This window comes from Artemia sp. Qi Xiang Cuo, chromosome 14 (assembly GCF_049724085.1).
Source record: "Artemia sp. Qi Xiang Cuo chromosome 14, ASM4972408v1, whole genome shotgun sequence".
Taxonomy (NCBI): domain Eukaryota; kingdom Metazoa; phylum Arthropoda; class Branchiopoda; order Anostraca; family Artemiidae; genus Artemia; species Artemia sp. Qi Xiang Cuo.
The window spans coordinates 4927244-4948523 of record NC_142807.1 but is presented as its reverse complement, the minus strand read 5'-3'; the positions used below and the strand labels follow the sequence as shown (position 1 = coordinate 4948523).

At 36.4% G+C, this 21280-nt stretch overlaps 1 protein-coding gene across 1 annotated transcript in view; it reads left to right on the top strand.

Moving 5' to 3' along the window:
- LOC148944060 (epithelial splicing regulatory protein 1-like) overlaps positions 1-21280 on the top strand; it is a 268151-nt gene that overhangs the window by 21903 nt on the left and 224968 nt on the right. Inside the window, exon 3 of the mRNA XM_089100840.1 lies at positions 13175-13328. Within this exon, the coding sequence (XP_088956966.1) occupies positions 13175-13328 (154 nt within the window). The remainder of the gene's footprint in view (positions 1-13174; positions 13329-21280) is intronic.

The window sequence follows — 21280 nt, the reverse complement described above, 5'->3', positions numbered from 1 at the left end:
CCCCCTCACCTTCCCCACGCCCATCATTTCCCCAAACACTTTCGATCAACATATTGATGTAGCCAATTTGTTTAACATAGTTGAAAGGTCTGGAAATTATATCTTTTAGAATTACACCCCGTAGGTGTTGTCGTAGAAACTTTAAAAACGGCTCATTCGATTGGAAATTGAAAGGGCTAGTGCTCTTTTTGATAGTCAAAAGTGATTGGAGGGCAACTACCCCTCCCCCCTACGCGTACCATTCCCCCAAACGCTTCCAATCAAAATTTCGAAATGACCATTTTGTTTAACGTATTTGGAAGGTCCGGAAATTATGTCTTTGAGGATAAAAAACTCCCCAGCCATCAGGGCAAGGATTGTAAGTTATGCCCTGGGGGTATATAAGGTTTTTATAGTAAGCGTGGTCATATAAACTTCGGAGTGGGCTCATTGGATTGGTACTCAGAAGTTCTAGTGCTTTTTAAGTGTCAAAGTGATCGGAGGGCAGCTACCCCCCCCCCCACATACACACGTTGTATTGTCCCGAAATGCATCTAGTAGAAAGTTTGAGATAGTCATTTTATTCAAAAAAGTTTAAATATCATATAAAATAGGTTTTGGGGTTAAAACAAACCCCATAGTCTAGGGGCAAGGGTTGTAAGTTATGCCCAGGAGGTTTTAAAGTTTTTATGAAAGGGGTGACTGTATAAACTTTAGAGGAGGCTAATTTGGTTAAAAATTGGAATTTCTAGTTCTCTTTTAAGAGTCCAAAGGGAGGGAGCGCAGCTAACCACCCCTCCTCCTTCTGACAACCCCTCTTCATCAAACGAATCTGGTTAAAATAAGATAGCGATTTTGTTCAAAACCGTCGAAAGAACTAAAAACCATGCCTCTAGGGTTGACGCAACCCCCCAGTGTAAGTCAAATCTTAATATTATTTGATTTATTAAAGTTATAAAAGTAAAAACATTTATATTTTTTTCAGCTAAGTGCAAATTATGTTCTGGCCTTGGGAAGGCATAGGGGTTTTGACCCCAACTCATGTTAATTTCTGCTCGTTTCGATTTCGAATCGGTTACTTATGGTAATTTCTTTTCGTTTTGGGTTTCATTTATTTATCGACGCTGATTTGTGGTAATTTCACGCTTGGTAGATTATCTGATTTTATTTTTGCTCTGCTCATTTTTTTTTAATGGAGTTCTTTACTTTTCTTTCAAAAACTTATTTTGTGAAAAAAGCTTTTTAATTAATTTCTGTTCGTTTTATATTGACACAGTCTTTTAAGGGAAAAAGAAAATAATACTTTAAATCTTTTTGTTTTTTTTAAAGATTTATAGTTTGGGCTGCTGTTGAGAAAAAATTTCCGCAATTTTTAAAAATATACACCCTCTTAAAAATCTGGATACAAATAGAAGTGTTTAATTTAGTTTCATACCTCGTCTATTTGACCTGAAATGGAAAACTTGATACCATTCGCAAAAAAATCTGTTTACTTTCTTTGATAGCTTGGATACAGTTACGCTATTTTGATTTGGTTAAATTTTAAGAGCAGAAGTAGCCCCAAAAGTTTGAACATAAAACCCTCAGTAATTCTTGGGATACTGCTGAGATATCTAATTGGGAATTAACATTAACACAGTGCATTTTGACTTAATTTTATGGCAACATTTAGTTTTTAAACATAAAGTCAAATGGGAGGGTGGGCGTGGGAGGGGGATTAGTTTTCCTCCAATCACTTTCAACTACTAAAAAGGGCATCAGTCCTTTCTATTTTCAATCGAATGAGCCCTTTTCGAAGCTCCTACGACAACTCCTTCGATACAAAGTGTCCTGGTCTAAACAACAACAACAAAAAATAATACATTATACCCACATCGATCCCTACTATAAAAATATCAAGCCTTCCAATCACTTTCGACTATTTAAAGGGCACTAGGCCTTTCGATTTCCAATCAAATGAGCCCTTTTTGAGTTTCTACGACAACAATTCTTATAAACACCTTATATGCCCCCAGGGCATAAATGACAACTCTTACCCTAAGAGCTGTGAGGGTGGTTGTCATCCTCACCTAATTTCCAGAACTTTCAACTACTTTAAACAAAATGGTTATCTCAAAATTTTGATTGGATGTGTTTGGGAAAATGGTGAGCGTGAGAGGGGTGGTAGTCTTTCTCCAATCACTTTTAACTATTAAAAAAGGCACTAGCACTTTCAATTTCCAATGAAATGGGCCCTTTTGATGTTTCTACGACAACGCTTTCAATAAAAACCTTATATGCCCCAGGGGATAACTTACAACCCTCGCCTTGAGGGCTGGGGGGGGTTGTCATCCTCAAAGACTTAATTTCCAGAGCTTTCTACTACGTTGAACAAAATGGCTATCTGAAAACTTAGATTGGATGTGTTTGGGGGGATGGTGGGCGTGAGAGAGGGGTTAGTTACCGTCCAATCACTTTCAACTATTAAAAAGGGCACTAGTCTTCTCAATTTCCAATTGAATGAGCCCCTTTTGAAGTTTTTAAGACAACTCTATCATTAAAAACCTTATGTGCCCCCAGGGTATAACTTACGACCTTCGCCCTGGGGACTCCTTAGGTCCCCAGGATTGAGGACCTAAGGATTTGTCATCCTTAAATACATAATTTCCAGAACTTTCAACTACGTTGAACAAAATGGCTATCTCTAAACTTTGATTGAATGTGTTTGGGGAAATGAAGGGTGTGAGAGGGGGGTTATTTACTCTCCACTCACTTTCGACTATTAAAAAGGGCAATTTTAATTTCCAATCAAATGAGCCCCTTTTGAAATTTCTACAACAACTTTATATATAAACCTTATATGCCCCCAGGGCATAACTTACAACCCTTGCACTGAAGGCTCTGATGGGATTATCATCCTAAAACATAATTTCCAGAACTTTCGACTACGTTGAACAAAATAGATATCTCAAAATTTTAATAGAGTGTGCTTGGGGAAATGGTGAGTTCGAGAGGGGGGTTGTTAGCCTTTGAATCACTTTCGACTATTAGAAGGGTACTAGCCCTTTCAATTTCCAATTGAATGAGCCCTTTTGGATGTTTTTACAACATCCATTTCAATAAAAATCTTACATGGTCCCAGGGCATAACTTAAAACCCTTGCCCTGAGGGTTGTGGGGGGGATGGGTTGTCATCCTTAAAGACCTAATTTCCAAAACTTTCAACTGCGTTGAATAAAATGGCTATATAAAAGTTTTGATTGGATATGTTTGGGGAAAAGGTGGGCGTGAGAGGGAAGTTAGTTGCCCTCAAATCTCTATTGACTATTAAAAAGGGCACTGGCCCTTTCAATTTACAATTGAATGAGCCCTTTTCCAAGTTTCTACCACAAGGATTTCAATAAAAACCTTATATGCCCTAAAGGCATAACTTATACCTCTTGGCTTGAAGGCTCTGGGAGGAGTGTACTTTTCAACGACATAAAGTCTCTGAGTTTCAACAACGGAGAACAAAATGGCTATCTAAAAATTTTAATTGGATATTTGTGGGGAAATGGTGGGCATGGATGGGGTGTTAGTTGTCTTCCAATCACTTTTGACTATTAAAAAGGGCACATGCCATTTCAATTTCTAATCGAATGAGCCCTTTTTTAAGTTTCTAAGACAACACTTTCTATAAAAACTTTATATGCCCCCAGGGCATAACTTACAATCCATGTCCTGAGGGCTGTGAGGGGGTTGTCATCCTCAAAGACCTAATTTCCAGAACTTTAAACTACGTTAAACAAAATGGTTATCTCAAATTTTTATTGGATGTGTTTGGGGAAATGGTTGGCGTGAGAGGGGGGTTAGTTGCCGTCCAATCACTTTCAACTATTAAAAAGGGCACTAGCCCTTTGAATTTCCAATCAAATGAGCCTTCTTAGAAGTTTCTATGACAACGCCTTCTATAGAAACCTTATATGCCCCCAGGGCATAGCTTACAACCCTTGCCCCGAAAGTTGTGTTGGAGTGTCCTCCTCAAAAACATATTTTCTATCTAGAAATCAACTACGCAGAACAAAATGGCTATCTCAAAATTTTGATTGGATGCGTTTGGGCGAATGATGGGCGTGGGGGGGGGGGGCTAGTTGCCGTCCAATCGCTTTCGACTATTAAAAAGGGCACTAGCCCTTTGAATTTCCAATCAAATGAGCCTTTTTTGAAGTTTCTACGACAATGCTTTCTATAAAAACCTTACATTCCCCCAGGGCATAACTTAAAACCCTTGCCCCCTGGGCTGTAGGGGAGTGTCCTCCTCAAAAACATATTTTCTATCTGGAAATCAGCTACAATGAACAAAATGGCTATTTCAAAATTTTGATTCGATGTGTTTTGGGGAATGATGGGCGTGGGGGGGGGCTAGTTGCCCTCCAATCACTTTTGACTATTAAAAAGGGCACTAGCCACTCCAATTTGCAATCGAATGAGCCCTTTTCGAACTTTCTACGACAACTCCTTCGATACGAAGTGCCCAGGTATGGAGAACCAAAAAAAAAACACACATTGTGCCCACATCGTTCTTTACTTAGGCAGCGCTAGCACGCTGCCTATGATGGGCGGTCGTATAAACCTCAGATGGGGCTTATTTGATTTGAAATTGGAAGTTATAGTGCTCTTTTTAAGAGTCAAAGTGATTTGAGAGCAACCAGTCCCCCCACTCCATGTTCATCATTTCCCTTAACACCTCCAATGAAAATTTGGAGATAACAATTTTGTTCATCGTAGAGGAAATTTTCATAAATTGTCTGTGAGGAAGACAACTCCTCCCCGTACATCTCTCAGGGAAAGGGTTGTAAGTTATCCCCTGGGCACATATAAGGTTCTTATAGAAAGGTGGTCATATATAATTTGGACGGGACTCATTGGATTGGTAATCAGAAGTTCTAGTGGCCTTTTTAAGAGTCAAAGTGATCAGAGCGCAGCTACCCCCCCCCCCCACACACACACACACAAACATGTCGTTTTTTCCCGAGATGTATTCAATAGATATTTCGAGACAGTACTTTGATTCAGAATAGTCCACATATCATATAACAAAGTTTTTGGGGTTGATACACACCACCAGAGCCTGAGGGTGAGGGTTGTAGGTTATGCACCTGGGGCATTTAAGGTTCTTATCGAAGAGATCACTGTATAAACTTTAGAGGTGGCTCAATTTGTTGAAATTGGAAGTTCTTGTTCTGTTATAAGAGTCATCACTGATGGAGGTCAAGTAGCCCCCCCTACCTAAATATCTCTAATTTCACCAAATGTACCTGATTGAAATTGTGGGATGGCAATTTTGTTTAAAATAGTCCAAATAACATATAACAATGCCTCCAAGAATGGCACAACCCCCCAGAACCCTGGTGAAGTTATGCCCTGGAAGCATATAGTTTTTATTGAATGGGTGGTCGTATTAAATTCAAATGGGTCTCATTTTATTTTAAATTGGAGCCCTTTTTAAGATTCAAAGTGATCTGAGAGACCCTCCCCCCTCCACGCCCATCATTTCCATAACAAACATCCAAACAAAGTTTTAAGACATCAATATTTGGGTGTCTCAGTTTACGTATTAATTAACGTGAGTAGGGTTCAAAACCCCTATGCTTTCTAAAATCCAGAATATAATTTGCACTTTACTGAAAAAATTCTTTTAAATGTTTACACTTTTATAACTTTAAGAAATCAAAAATTAATTAAGATTTTCAGGGATAAATATCATCATATTAAAGTGACAATGCACATTCATTTAAATTTTTTGAGTAAAGTGCAAATTATGTTCTGACTTTTAGAAAGTATAGGGGTTTTGAACCCTACTCATGTTAAGTTCTGCTCGTTTTGAGTTTGACTCGATTATCTATTGTAATTTCTGTTCGTTTTGGGTTTCATTTATTTATTGATGCTGATTTGTGGTAGTTGTATGCTTGGTAGATTATTTGATTCTTTTATTTTGTTCATTTTTGGTTTAATAGAGTTCTCTATTTTTTTGAACCAACTTATTTTGTGGAAAAAGTTTTTTTTTAATTAATAACCCTCAAAGACTCTGGCAGGCCAAGTTTTCCGTAAAGCGCTAAATTTTAAGTTTCACAGATATTGGAATATATCACTAGTTAGTTTATCTAAGCCAGTTTTGTATATATATTTTGCGCTATCTTCGAACCAATATTTTAATTCGTTTTGACTTTCAACTTTGCTCTTTACTTTCGCAAGAAAAAGTTTTTTTTTTATCTATTATTATTTTTAAATATACACAATAAACCTTAGAAAAGATCTTTGTTTAATTTAGAAAAGGAAACTTAAGATGTCAATATAATTTTTCTTTATTAGAGTACGACACATAATATTGGGTTTACCTCCTACCTTCCTTAAACTTTCCCACAAGATACTTTCAACTTTGTGAAGTAACTAAAGAGCTCGAGGGATATGTTGCACCATTATCTTGGAGAATTTGCTCATAGAAGTCGGTTATTTACATGAAAAAAGAAAGTAAATAAGACACATTTTTTTTATTAGGCAGCCTTTTTAAACACGTTTTTTTAGTTTTCACTTACCAAGGGAGCTGAGGGGGACCCTACAAGAGGATTCTAAACTTCCGGTTGAGTTCCGATTCCGGATTCAACCTTGACCGGAAAAAGTTCCGGTTTCAACCTTTTCCTAAAAGTTCCGGTTTCACCCTTGGAAATCGTAACGGTACCCTTTTTATGTGTCGTATGGCCCTCTATAATGGGTCCAGTCACAAATGGCTGAAAATACCACTTCGCTGTTGCACGATCTCTTTTTTTTACTTAAATAATTTCTTAGACCACATTGCTTTTCCATTTACAAAAAATTAAACAAGAAAAACGGGTTTTAATTTTACAAAAAATTAAACAAGAAAAACGGGTTTTAATTTTACGGGTAAAATTAAAACCCGTTTTTCTTGTTTAATTTTTTTTACTTAAAAAATTCAGCATTTGATGAGGATTGATCAAATGCCTGGGTAATCAGTGCAGTACTTGTGTTATTATCAGCTGACGATTTATGATGAAGATGAAACTCACTGGTGCTATTCACGTTGTACTGTAAGGCTTGATCTGCACACGTAGAGCTGTTTTCAAGATGGAAGGTTTTTAGGGTTTCTGGGCATTAAACACCGTGTGGTTATCTTATAATCTGCATTTGCTGGTGTTTTGAGCCTCTTTGGGCTATATTTTGTCGCGAGACGGCTGGGGTGCAACCTCTTTCGTTACTTAGGTCATCGACTTGATTCGGAAATCCTAGTAATCATTGCGGCATTCATGTCATTATCATCTGCCCATTTATGAATAGACACGGACCATCGCGCGGAATTGCTTCGTATTTTAGAATTGGTTTGAAGATAGAGGGGGAGTATACAGACAGGGGACTCAAAAGTTCTTGTTTATTATTTTAGATCATGGAATATTGATTGGTTGTTGTAGAATTTCTATTTTATAGCATTTTGGCCCTCTTTGGGCAAACATTGATGTTTGGTGGCACAGAGAGGTAGAAAATGTCCCTTTGCTGTTGCAGAATCTCTATTCTTGCTTAAAAGGGCACTAGATATGGCGATATCCTTTCAAACGAGTCGTATCCAACGTTTTACAACCATTGGCTTTGGTACGGACATTCCTGGGAAAAAATAAAATAAAAAAGAAGACATATTAGTGCTTCCCATGCCAAGAACGATTTTCCTTGTTGTTCAACATGGGGGCTGTAATTCTCCTGGATAAGGTTTTCAACCAGGGTGATTCCGCGGCGATTTTCAATTCCTGGATAGTGCATTTTTTTTCGATCCAACTCCGGTTTCGATTTTTTTTTGCAAAATTCCCCCACATTTGTTTCCGCAATAAACTTTACTATTAAGATTAATTGAAAAAATAGTATTCGCCGAATCGTTTTCAAATAACAACTTTTCCCCGCAGATTAGTTTTTTGTCTTTTTCTTCAAAACGCGTTATTAAACTTTTGGTTACTATGGACCTTGATTTGCTCTTTACTTGCTCACAGCCATAAACTTTGTATAAACAAGCTTTTTTAAACTGTGAAGAACGATGATAACCAGGTAAATTTAGACATGCAGAAGCATGGTCAACTAAAAGGATAAGCTCCTCCCCCTCCCCCTTGAAAAATGACAAATTATGTCCAAATGCCTATTTTTTATAATAGATACACAAGCCTATGTTCTAAAATAGCCTGCACCCCCCCCCCAATGCAGTTTTGACAACTTCAGTGTAACTGTTATTTTGGTATATGTACTAGCTGGACCCTGGGCCACATTTTTTGTAGACCTTCTCCCGTATTTCGCTTTCTATTTGCAAGATTAATACACCTACTCACTGCACTAGTTTCTTTAAAATTGTAAATTGTGCTTTTTATTGTCCAAGAACTTGACCCGTTAAAGTCAGCCAAAAAATCCCAATTTCAACCAGTCTTGCGCCCCCTTGAAATCTAACTCGAACAATTCTCCCTCAATGCTCCCCTTCCGCCTTAGCAGGCCTACTTACAGTTTCTCGCTGCCTGTTATTAAAGATCTTTAAGCCCTTTAACCTTTAGGGAAAGATGGGCTGGACTTCGATCTTGCATGAAGGACCTAGGAAATAGATCGTATGCACATGGAGGTGAAAAGACGGTACGTATGGGAGGCTTTGGGGAGAGCAGTAGCAGATGAAGCGTAAACTTTGCGGATGAATTTTATCGTGCATAAATACTTGATAAACTGCAGCTCGGAAGCCTCAATTCCACGTTACCTTGCTCTCATCGTTAAAAGAGAACACATAATCATCAACAGTATTATCTCTCTCTTTCTCTCTCTCTCTCTGGTCCAAGGCCCCCAAGAATGGGACCCCAAAAAGGATTCTAATTTTTTCTTCTAATCGGCTGAAAAATAGATCTTATATCCCTACCACAGTTTATAGACAGTAAGCTTATCACAGATAATTTCTGGTCTTCGGTCTCGGTGCGAACAAAAAGCTCCTCCCACTTGTTTCTGCCTTAGCGGATTAGTCTGTTATCGTCAATCACTGAGAAATGGTTACCAAGTGCATTATTCGTAATAGCGGGTTTCCACTTGTTTTGTGTCCAAGAGAAATCTGACTTGTCTACCCGCGAAAAGATCTGATAACGCCTATGTTTCTATCTGCAAAAACGTTCTCCGGAGCAGTCGCACCCCTGTCCGGGTTTTTATAATGGGAGAGATAGAGAATGATCATACTGCTAATTATATAAACTGTGATCCCTACTAATATCTCTAATCCACAAAAAAACTTGTTTGCCCGAAAGCTTGGCCCTAAAAATGCCTTTTTTTTCTCCAGGGACTTTTAAATTACATCCATAAGGCCCTGGGCAAAGAGATCCTAATTTAGGTGTTCTAATTTAATAGGTGTTCCTTGGGCTATGGGAACTCAAATGCATGAAAACAATAAAGGCATGTAATTAGTTTGCCTCTAAATGTTAGCAGAGGATTAAAGAAGCCTTTGGCCTTACCCTTGTTTGTGTCAATTTCTATTTGTTTTAAGTTTTACTTGATTGTTCATTTTAGTTAACGTTCGTTTGATGCTTCCTTTATTCATCCCTAGTATTATCTGTTATTTCTAAGTTTGATGAAATTATCATTTTAATTTATCTTCGCTAAGAATTTTATTTATTCATTAAAGCAGATATTAGAGCAACATTTGTTCATTTTATGTTTGACACTCTAAAGAACTTTATTTCCCCCCGTTTTAGGTTTTAACATATGTCTGTGTTTCCTTTGGTAGCGGTTTTTGGAACAGGTTTTTTTTTTCAGATTAATATTTGAAAATTCAATATCTGTGTACCATCAAGGCCGTATCCAGGGGTCGGAGTTAGGGGGCTCGGACCCCTCCCCGAAATATTTGTCCGACTGATAAAAACGCTTCGAAAATGCATATAAACAAATTTTTTATGTTTTTTATGGAATTAGTTTTTTCTAAGGGGTGAGGGATGGTGTTTTCCCCTCCCCCTAGAATTTTCGTATTTTCGTTGAAGAAGTCGAAAAAATAAGCATATCACCTAGGATTTTAAAGATATATTTTGCCCCTCCCCCTTTCACTTTTGTGAATTTGCAGCTAGTGAATTTAATTGTGTAGGTTACAGCCATGTTGATAATTGGATTAGACATGAAAGTGCTTATGTGATAGGAGCCATTTGGAAGGGGGCCAAAGGCAGCTACGCAGGATTTTTTTTTTTTTTTTACAAAAGACCCAATAATGAATTTTACTTGGTAAATTTACTAAGAAATGCCTTGAAATCTGGAAAAATTCAGGGTTTCCGGTGCGAAGGGCCAAAGGCCTTACCCCCGCGTGCGTCACTAACACGGACATCTTCTGCTCCGCTAGAAATAGTAAAAGACGGTACTTCGGTCTTATGGTCACCACACTCAAGATCTTGTATCGCGAACATGAGACAATAACCGGTTTTCATGGTCTTTATACCAGACAATATTGGCTTCGGCTCGGTGGAAAACTACATTGTAGCTATATTTTAATTAAATATTTGGTTGGTATTTTGGTTAGGTTAGTTTAGGTTACGTATTTAATATAATGCGGTCTGGGCGGCCCCCCTTCCATAATTCTTTGTTGTAGTTTTCATAATTTTGTTGGTAAAGTATTATATTTTCATCATATTTTGTTTTATTTCATTAGCATTAACTAAACTTCCCTTCTCAACAGAACGTGAGTATGATGGCTATAAGACACAAGTACCAAAAAGACTATGAACAGGCAGGGGCGTCGTTTGGGGGTGGCAGTTGCCCCCCAATAATGTGGACAAAAAATATTATACATACCATGCCCTTTGACTATCCAGATATGGACCACTATTGCCCCCCCCCCAATAAAAATGCTGGAGATTCGCCCCTGTGAACAGGTTATCTGTTTACCAAAATCTAAGAGGATTCACACGGGCTGATATCCAGAGCCTTTGCCCGAATCGGGATCCTTTTCTAAACACTTTAATGTTTTTATTGTGAAGAATTGGCTATCCTTGCTTTAATATAGATACTACCTACCTATCAAGGAGGCACACTTGTGCCTCTATAAAGAGGCGACCCACCACAATGTTAAGCGATTTCAGGTCCTAGAGGTCGCAGAGAGACGGCGGTAATTGCATTTTGTAGCCCAAGCTCAAACTAAGAAACTTGCAAAATTTCATCCTCCTCCGACTTTATCTTCATGGGGTAAACTGGGCCGGAAGTTTGGACCCTCCAACCACAGCCCCCCTTTAACGTTGTCCGATTGGGCTGAAATTTAGAGGTTAAGCTTTCCTAGGGCCCGGGAACTTATCCTCGAAATTTCAGCTCAATCCGATCACTCCTTCCCTGTTTTCAAAAAACCAAATATAGCCACTTAAAATTCATCTCTTTTTTTTTTTGTTAGCCACGCCTACAGGCCACAGTTGGCAACGGATCCGGTTGAATGAGGACTCATTCGAAGCAGAATTCGACCTGTTAGGGCCTGTTGATATTTTCAGACCGAAAAAATTATCCCCCGTGAATTTACATTTACGAAAAAACCTCGTTTTCCTATATTAGCCCATGTTAATTTTTCCCTCCACAACCCCCCCTTTAACGTTGTCTGATCGGGCTGAAATTTAGAGGATAAGCTTTCCTGGGGCCTGGGAGCTTATCGTCGAAATTTCAGCTCAATCTGATCACTCCTTCCTGTTTTCCAAAAACCACATATCAAGATTTTTGGGAATTTGCTTGCGTCGAAAATACCTTCTATTTGCTAAACAACAATTACTATTGTGTTTGTATAGTCCAGCGGCTGAGACTTCAGACTTTCAGGCGGAAAACTCGCGGTTCGATTCACCATCAGAGCAACTTTTTTTATATACTTTGAAAAGAAACTCAGTTTCTTTTTTAAATTATTTGAAAAAAATTACGTTTTCTAAAGAGTTAAAGAGGCTGAGTTACAAGGTCGACCCTTAAAACGTACAGGGATTAGGAGGCACAGTTGGGGGGCTGTTAAAGAGGCTGAGTCACAAGTTCGAACCTTAAAACGTACAGGGATTAGGAGGCACCCTGTACGACGTGATTTGAGTATTCAGCGCGTGAGGATTCAGGAATTAAAAGCCTTAACACAAGAATGTTCAAGAGCGTGGGGTTTGGGGGGCGGAAGCCCCCCAACTTTAACTCCCGACACGATCAGCTAACAGTTAGTCAAGCAATAATAAGTAATAAACTGTACAAAAAACGTGCAGAAATTATTTGAAAAAAACTACGTTTTCTAAAGAGTTAAAGAGGCTGAGTTACAAAGTCGAACCTTAAAACGTACAGGGATTAGGAGGCACAGTTGGGAGGCTACCACTCCCAAACCCCCGCTTTCGCAGGCCTTTAAATATAAAAAAAAATTTCTTTAAACTGAAAAGTAAGGAGCGACATTAAAACTTAAAAAGAACAGAAATTATTCCGTATATGAAAGAGGCTGTGCCTCCTCAAACGCCTCGCTCTTTACGCTAAAGTTTTTATTGTTTAAAAAAAGAGTTGTGAGAAAGTCAAACTTTAGCGTAAAGAGCGAGGCGTTGAGGAGGGCACAGCCTCTTTCATATACGGAATAATTTCTGTTCTTTTTAAGTTTTAATGTCGCTCCTTACTTTCAGTTTAAAGAAATTTTTTTTTATATTTAAAGGCTGCGAAAATTAAAGGCTGCGAAGGGGTTTGGGGGTGGTAGCCCCCCAACTGTGCCTCCTAATCCCTGTACGTTTTAAGGTTCGACCTTGTAACTCAGCCTCTTTAACTCTTTAGAAAACGTAGTTTTTTTCAAATAATTACGAAATAAGTCGGATTAAGTGCTGATAAGAGTTTTACTAAGTAGATATGATTTGAGATCTGGAAGTTTTAGTCCAAAATAAAATCCTTTCCTTTTGAGATAAGATCATTGCTGGATTTTGGCTCGAAGCTTTTAGTTACCTTCCAGAAGTACGCACAAACAGCGCATGGCTGTAACCGGCTTTGTGTCACCTGTGATAGTCAGCCAATCACAGGCGTCTATCTGTGAATGAAAAATACCTGAGGTTGGCAGCAGGGAAAGCAGTAAAGCTTTCAGTTATCTACTCAGTCTTTGTTGGTGCTGGTCTAACCAGGTGTCGGATTTAGTGTCGTGGTGGAGGAGCCAAAGGGAAGATTTCTTCCTATTGCACTCAAGTATTCTAATCTATTTTCTCCCCTTTTGTTAGAACTTTGAAAAGTGTTGGCCTCATGAAGAGTATGCCTAATTATTTGGCTGTGATTAATTTGGCCACCGCCGGGCTCAACGGAGCACTTCTGGGGTCAGATGAGGAAGAAATAGTCATTCTTGTCTTTGTTGTTGTTGACGTTGCAGCTAAAAAGGTCAGAATTTTTATTTATAAATATCCTTAATGAATTTATATAGGTTGGATATATTATAAATCATATATATATAATATATATATATATATATATATATATATATATATATATATATATATATATATATATATATATATATATATATATATATATATATATATATATATATATATATATATATATATATATATATATATATATATATATATATATATATATATATATATATATATATATATATATATATATATATATATATATATATATATATATATATATATATATATATATATATATATATATATATATATATATATATATATATATATATATATATATATATATATATATATATATATATATATATATATATAAAAAAAAAAAAAAAAAAATATATAATATATAAAAAATATAGATATATATATATATATATATATATATATATATATATATATATATATATATATATATATATATATATATATATATATATAGTTGATTACGCATAAATTCATGCATAAAATTGTGATTGATTACACACACAGACTTTTAACCATGATGTAGGCAGGGGGATCCAGGAAGTCGTTTAGGGGCAGGTTTCAGCAGAAAGTTAAAATTCGTACTATTGCAGGAATGGAGGGTGTGAAAACTTACAAAGTGGGGGGGGGGGGAATTTTGGTTGGTACTCCCACCAAGCATTAATTCTGCATCCGTCACGGAGTGTAGGACTATATTCAGGTATTAGGGACGGGGGACTGGGATGTACTTGTACTAGAAATGACCTTGAAATCCCATGAATTAAAGTTTTACAAATGTAGTAAAGTCAGGATTTTTGTATTATAATGCACCTTTTTTTATTTCTTTATATAAACTTTATTTCTGTTTATAAGCAACCATAATTTCGGCACTAGCCCAGGGGCAGATCCAGGATTTTTTTCGGAGGGGGGGCAAAATAGGTTGATCCGATAAAAAAAATTAGGGTGGGCGCAAAATAGGTTGATCCGATTAACTTGCGTTAGGAGCAAGTTTAATTAACGCAAACTTGGGTTAATCAAGTAAATTACACTATTTTAGACTACGCTAGGGGGCGCGTGCCCCCATCGCCCCCCTGGATCCGCCACTGCACTAGCCTAATGCATGCATTGGCTGACGTATTTCAGCAGATACTCTGAACTTCTTTCATTTTTATAGTTCGTTTTATTGTGTTTTTTTTTAATATATTTTGGCCTAGACTGCTAAATCCAGGGAGCATGTGGTTTGAATCCCAACTAAGGTTCTGGATACAGCCTGTCTACCTTTTTTTTATATATATATTACTATCAGCGCCAGGGCCGTATCCAGGATTTTTTTTTCGAGGGGGGGTCTTGCAAAAAAAAAAATTCGGGGGGGGGGTACAAAAACAACTTCATAGAAAACAAATAAAAAATGTGTTTATATTCTTTTTTGTTACGTTTTTTACCAGTCGGACAACCGTTTCGGGGGGGGATGTGTCAAATTCTCTACCCCCTCCCCTGTATACGGCCTTGATCAGCGTTATGACTTTCTTGCTTTTAACAAAATATAGCCTATGGTTCGCTTCGTAGCAATCAATACACGTGTCGTAGCAGATGATGCCTCCTTCCCTATCTGATGGATAAGGTGTCATTTTCGCTTCATCTAAACAAATTGCTTCATACAATCTTATGATAATATATATATATATATATATATATATATATATATATATATATATATATATATATATATAATATATATATATATATATATATATATATATATATATATATATATATATATATATATATATATATATATATATATATATATATATATATATATTGGATTGGCCCCATCTAAAAAAATGAAGTAGTGGATGAAAAACGCTCTTTGATTCATCAATTCATTTACGCGTTAAGGGACTGATAATAATGGCTTATTCTTTGATAGGAGTTTTATAGATTAAATATTTTAACGTAAGGATGCTCCAGTATTGATGCTGACATGGAAATCGCTAATGAGCTGGAATTTGTTTACACTACTACTAACAACTCTCTGCAACACCAGGTCGCTTGAGGCAAACAAAGCAGTGTACGCTTCTCCTCCATCTATTGAAAGCTCCATATTTTTTATTCTTTCTTATGTCCTCTTGCCACCCCATTCGGGGCCGACCTCCTTTTCATTTGACCTCATACTGAGGCCAAAAAGCACAGTCTTTTGCTATCTGTTATCCGGAAATCCTTTCCAAAGGAAATACAAATTAGAATAAAAACATTATTTAGAATAAACAATTAGAATAAAAAAGCCCCGTGTGTCAGGAGATAAAAAACTAAGTAAATGCATAAAATATTAGCATTGATAGAATCTTGACAGTGCTCTAAAAATTACAATAAAGTATTTGCAATTTTGGCATAAATTTTCTTATATATATATTTTGGCATAAATTCTCTTTATTTGAAATAAACTAGTCGTTTATTATGGTAACTGCCGTTTCACGTATGAGTGTTTTGATTTGGGATGGCTAAGTTACGAACACTGGCGGATCCAGGGGGAGGGGAACCCTGGGTCCCTTTCAAGATTTCTTCCGGCTCCCTCTTATCCTGTTTTTGGTACTTGTCTTTTATATAAAACGCACTCGAGAAGTGAAGTTTGGTTAATGCTAATGAAATAAAACAAAATATGATGAAAATGTAATAGTTTAGAAACAAATTTGGCTATGTATTTGCACATTAGGGGGGACGGGGGGTAAAGCATGGCATATATTTAATATTTAACCTAAACAAACCTATTCTAACATAATCTAACCAAAATACCAACTAAATACTTAAATAAAACATAGCTACAATTTATTTTCCAACCCAGCCAAAGCTAATTCTCTGGTATAAAGAAGTGGCTGGACCAGTTTCTTGTCTCATATTCGTATCATTCGGGATTGAAATTCTCGACTGTGTTTTATATTTTAACAAGTACCCAGTTTTTCCTTTTTTTACTCTTTTTTAGAATAAACTTGTCAATTTGGTCAATTATTGGCACCTTTGTCACATTGGCCCCCCTCAAGATTTTGCTCATTGGCGCCCTTGTCTCGGCACCCATTTCGACCTGGCGCCCATTGGCCTCCCCCAAGAGTGCTTTGTTTTGGGATGGTCCTGTTATGAACAATGCCTGAATACGTTGAAATAAATTCTAAGGGGGAACAGCATTCAATAGTTGGGTTTTTGAGCCAAGGAAATGCTTGTTTTATTTTTTTTATTTCGTTTTTTTTTACGGGATGTTTAAGTCTGTCGTTTATAAAATTTTGGCTTATCGATGTTCTGCATTAAAATAAAATACGGTTTAATGTCAGAAATTTTTCTGATTTAGTATTTATGTCAAATTTCAAAAAGTAATTAGACTTTTTTCTTAGTAACCATAGTTTTTATGCAATTGCTTCTTTACGTTTTTTGGGTTTCAGACAAAAGTATATACGAAGAAGAGAAAAGGTTGAAAAAGGAAAGAAAAGGTTGAAAAAAGGGTATTGAACGTAATCTCAAATAATAAAACTCCGACATAAAAGAACATTATATTTAACGTTTTAGAAGAACAATAGGCCTATATAGAAAATTATAACACCATAAGACATTCTTAAACTATGGTACGGAAAGCTATTTTGGGGGAAAAGAAAAGGCTAAAACCTCCCAAATATCCAAGCGTCAAATCCCAACTTAAGAATCCATTACGTCAAAACTTGGATGATGGATTATTTTTTATTTTTTCGAATTCTGCTTAAAACAAACTATTTTGGAGCCTCTTAATCAAGTGCCTAGAAACGAAAATAAAGTTCAATTCTATTTTAAGTAATAATCGTGTTAAAAGCTTTCGGTCATGATGTCTAGGAAAAATTAGAAGGATATTCAGGCTTCAGCAAATATAACTTTAATTATGGTTAGGAATGTCTTGTGTTCCATTAGACCTCTAAGGGAATGACTAAACTCTCGCCATGAAACATACCAAAAACCTCGAAATCTTGGGAGCTGCGTATTCTCCTCCCGATTTTAAAAATACTCTTGTTCGTTAATTTCTATGAAAAAATGAAAAAGAAACAAAATTACCCCCTCCCCTAGATTTTGGGAAATACTTTTTATTGTATCTTTATTTTTTTTAAATCTTTTCGTCCCCCTCAAAAATATTTGTGAATTGGTGCTTCTGATAATTCAGCTGTTTACTTTGCTTGGGTATCTTTACTAAATTCTTTACACTATTTGTTATAATAAAATTATATAATCTTTCAGAAAATAAATTTCTAGCTACTTGAATATCTTTATATTTCAGCCGAGAACACCTCTTATCAAACACCAGACCCTAACTCGTATAAATGGACATGATTTTCGGATATACAAGTTCTGTTATTTTGCTATGTTTTTCGGGAAGGGGGGATAACTTCTCAAAACGCAAAAGCATGTGAGTTATGTGGAAAACATGAAAAATTACGTAAAAACTCATAAAAACCTTGAGCTTCTAGAGAGTGGGGGGGGGGGGGGTCAGGACTGAAGTACCTTTTGCGCATAAAGCTGGGTAGCTGTCTCTCGAAAAATATATTTTAATCTCGATCCAGAGTCCCAATGGGACAAAAAAAAAGGTTTTGCGTAATGCAACATCTTTGTGGTTTTTGAGCCTCTGCCTCATGTCCAGAAGACATTTTGAGCTTTTGGGGATCGGGCCTGGAGTGCTTTTTGCTAACGGGATAGATACCTATCCCTGGAAGAAAATCTTCTAATCACTATCGGAAAACCCTGTGTAAAAATTAAAAAACTGTGTCTGATGCAACATTTGTGTGCTTTCCCCGCTTTCAAGAAGGCATTTTCTAATGCTCCGCATCTCAAAATCTGGCATTTTTATTTATCATTTCGATGATATTTAAAGTATACGATGACTTTAAATACGCTACCTGTCTTATTTCTAATTATGACCTGGATCCTCAGTGGTCAACTTGAACCATGCTGTTCAACTGCGAGGTTATGAACACAGCTCAACAAACCAGTTTGGTCTTACCTAGCATAGTTATTTTGTAATATTTTGCGCATCAGTCATTAACATTTTGTACATTTTGTTGGGTATATTCACTTTTTAGCTGTACTTTGTAATGTTTAAGTGTGGTACAAGACGATTTTTTTTAGTTTGGCCTAGAAAACCCTCAAGGCCAAATACCCTTTTTTCAGATCATTGAGAGTTTCTGGAAGTGGTAAAAGTATTTTAAAACCACGGATTGATCTTTGGATATTGATTTAATGAAATCTTCTATTTTGATATCTTGTTTTTGATTTTTGATATCTCATTTTTAATTCTTTTTAAATATCTTATTATGACTTACACTAATATTTCTGTGATTTTAGGGTACAGCTTGAATGCTTTTATATTTATTTAAAGGCGCCGGTACTAACGGTCCAACTGAAAATAATAAAGAAATGACCGCTTCGACCTCTTTAAATAAAAATAAACATTAAAAATTGTTTAAGATGTGTTATTTCGTATTTATTATTGTCATTATCTGATTATTTTCTATCTGGTCAGCTTTCACATGCATCATACAGGCTGAGATCATAGATAGAAATACAATACGAACTTTACATGTATAGGCGTCCAGGCCCATAAAAGTTATCTTAAATACGGTGGGTGGGCTACCCCCCTCAACTCTGCTTTTTTCGCTAAATTATGCCTTGCTTTTTAGAAAGAGTCCTTAACTTTCAAACATTACTTTTTTTCGTAATGCTTTCAAGGACATCAAAATAAAAGTTTTTTGCCTCCCTGGACGTATCTTAGTCAGATTTTCGTTAGTGCTGTCACATTGAATCGTCAAAATAGATAAGCAAAATTAGTAATTTGAAATTGACGACGCTTTTTGCTCCTTCAAATGAAAACCATACCTTCTTAAGCTGTTTAGGGTTTAGAGTCACAGCTTTTTAGTGATTTTTTTTTTTGCCAATTTTTCACCCACGCTTCTTTTTTCTAATATGCCAACCGCTAATGCTTAAAACTGCGTATGTAGTTATTTTCCATTAAAAGTTCAATTCCCAGCTTTTCTAGTTTTTTAAGAAACGCAAGGATGTGCAAGCTTCCAATAAGCCAATCTTAACAATCAGATTTCCTTGTCATGGTAGGGGTGTGGCTGCACTTCATATTTAGGATAACTTCTCCCCGTTTTAAATTCTAACATTCACCTTTTTATTTCTCTTATATATCTTTTTTAATGACACTTTTTTATTTATCTTTGTTTATTTCTCTTTTTTTCATTTTTTTTTTGGTTTATTTATAGTTAAATCATCGACTGCACAATAAGGTACTTAAGAGCGAAATGTAACCTTCATGCCTCGGGGTGTCCCTGAAAACTGGTACAATTGTTCGAAGCTCTTCAATACTCTTAATTCGAATAGTTATTTTTTCTTTTCTCTTGTGACCTTATTAGATCCAATTTTGGTCAGTAATATTGCTCTATGGTCCAAAATAATGGAAAATAGCAGTTTTTTTTTGGCGTGATGCTTCCAAATTCTTAAAAATGTCCGTTGAGTCGTATGGTTTTGTACGCTTGAGTCTTTTTTTTAGGCGATTTAGTCAATACGACAATGCATGATAATAGTACGCCCCTTTGTAATTTTTTTTTTTTGGGGGGGGGGTCTGAAAAAATCAAAAAGCTAACTTTTGGTCGTAATTTATTGCGGTGGGGTTCTACAGACCTATTAATCAGGTAGGGTATATACTCTCCTCCCCCTCTATACAGACAATTATATGCTTTGATTTTACGCTATTTCTTTCCACTGTATTTGGGTAACTGTTATTCCTTAGGCAATCCTAAGGATGGAAAGTTTCTCCCTCCCTCCTCTTCAGACCAATGTGAAACAACTCTCTGGGAAAGCTGGAAAATTCGGGCCTGAAAATCCACTATCAGAGCTTTTCCAAGACATAAGCTGAAAAGTGGAGAAAAAATCAGTCGTCACCAGTCACCACTTCTCTATGAGAATCGATAGCTTAAATCATGTTTGTGACATTACGAATGATATCCTGAAAAGTCAATATTTTATTTATGCCTTAAACCTACGGAATGAACGTACGAAAAGATGTTTAATCTGAAAACAAAAGCGGCACGTCATTGATTTGTTAACATGGATTTCCTTATCAGTATTAAAATTTTGTTCTGTTTGAAAACTATGTGTAGGCCTATAAAAGATAGAGAGAATTTGAAGAAATCGTGGATGGAATGACTTATAGTCAGGATATCATGGATTTTTATAAAAGGATGTTTCCCGAAGGGGAGAGTTTACAAAAAAAAACTTTAAAAACGCATCAAAAATTTGTTTTATTCATTTTAGTTACGTTGTATACGAGTCGGACAAAGATTTCGGGGGGGGGGGGTGACTCAACCCCTCCCCCTTGGATACGGCCTTTCTTATAGTTCTCTAAACTTACATATAAGAAGTTTTTATCGCACGCTGCTCCATCGTTTCTCTTCTAGAAAGATAAATTTATGATGCTCTGGTCCCTGAACGAATATTCCGCGGGGGCACCTACCCTAATTATGTCCCATTGACAGCTCTTCCCACGTGTACTGTAACTTCAGCTCAAATTTCATCAAAGAAGATAATAAATTATTTTACAGTTTACTTTCAGAAAAAAATAGCTTTGGATTACCAATGAATTCACATAAAACGTGTTTGGCCCCTTGGATCCATCTTAAGCCTATTTATTCCTGAAATCAAGGCCGTATCCAGGGGGAGGGGTGTGGAGTATGATCCCCCTCGCCGAAATGTTTGTCGGGACTGGTATAAAACGTAACTAAAATGAATATAAACAAATTTTGATGCATTTTTTTAAGTTTTTTGTACCCCCCCCCCCCCCACAAAATTCTGGATACGGCCCTGCCTGAAAACCCCGGTTTTTTAAGATTGTTTTTTTTGTGTGTTCAAAAATTACACTTTTTTGGGAAG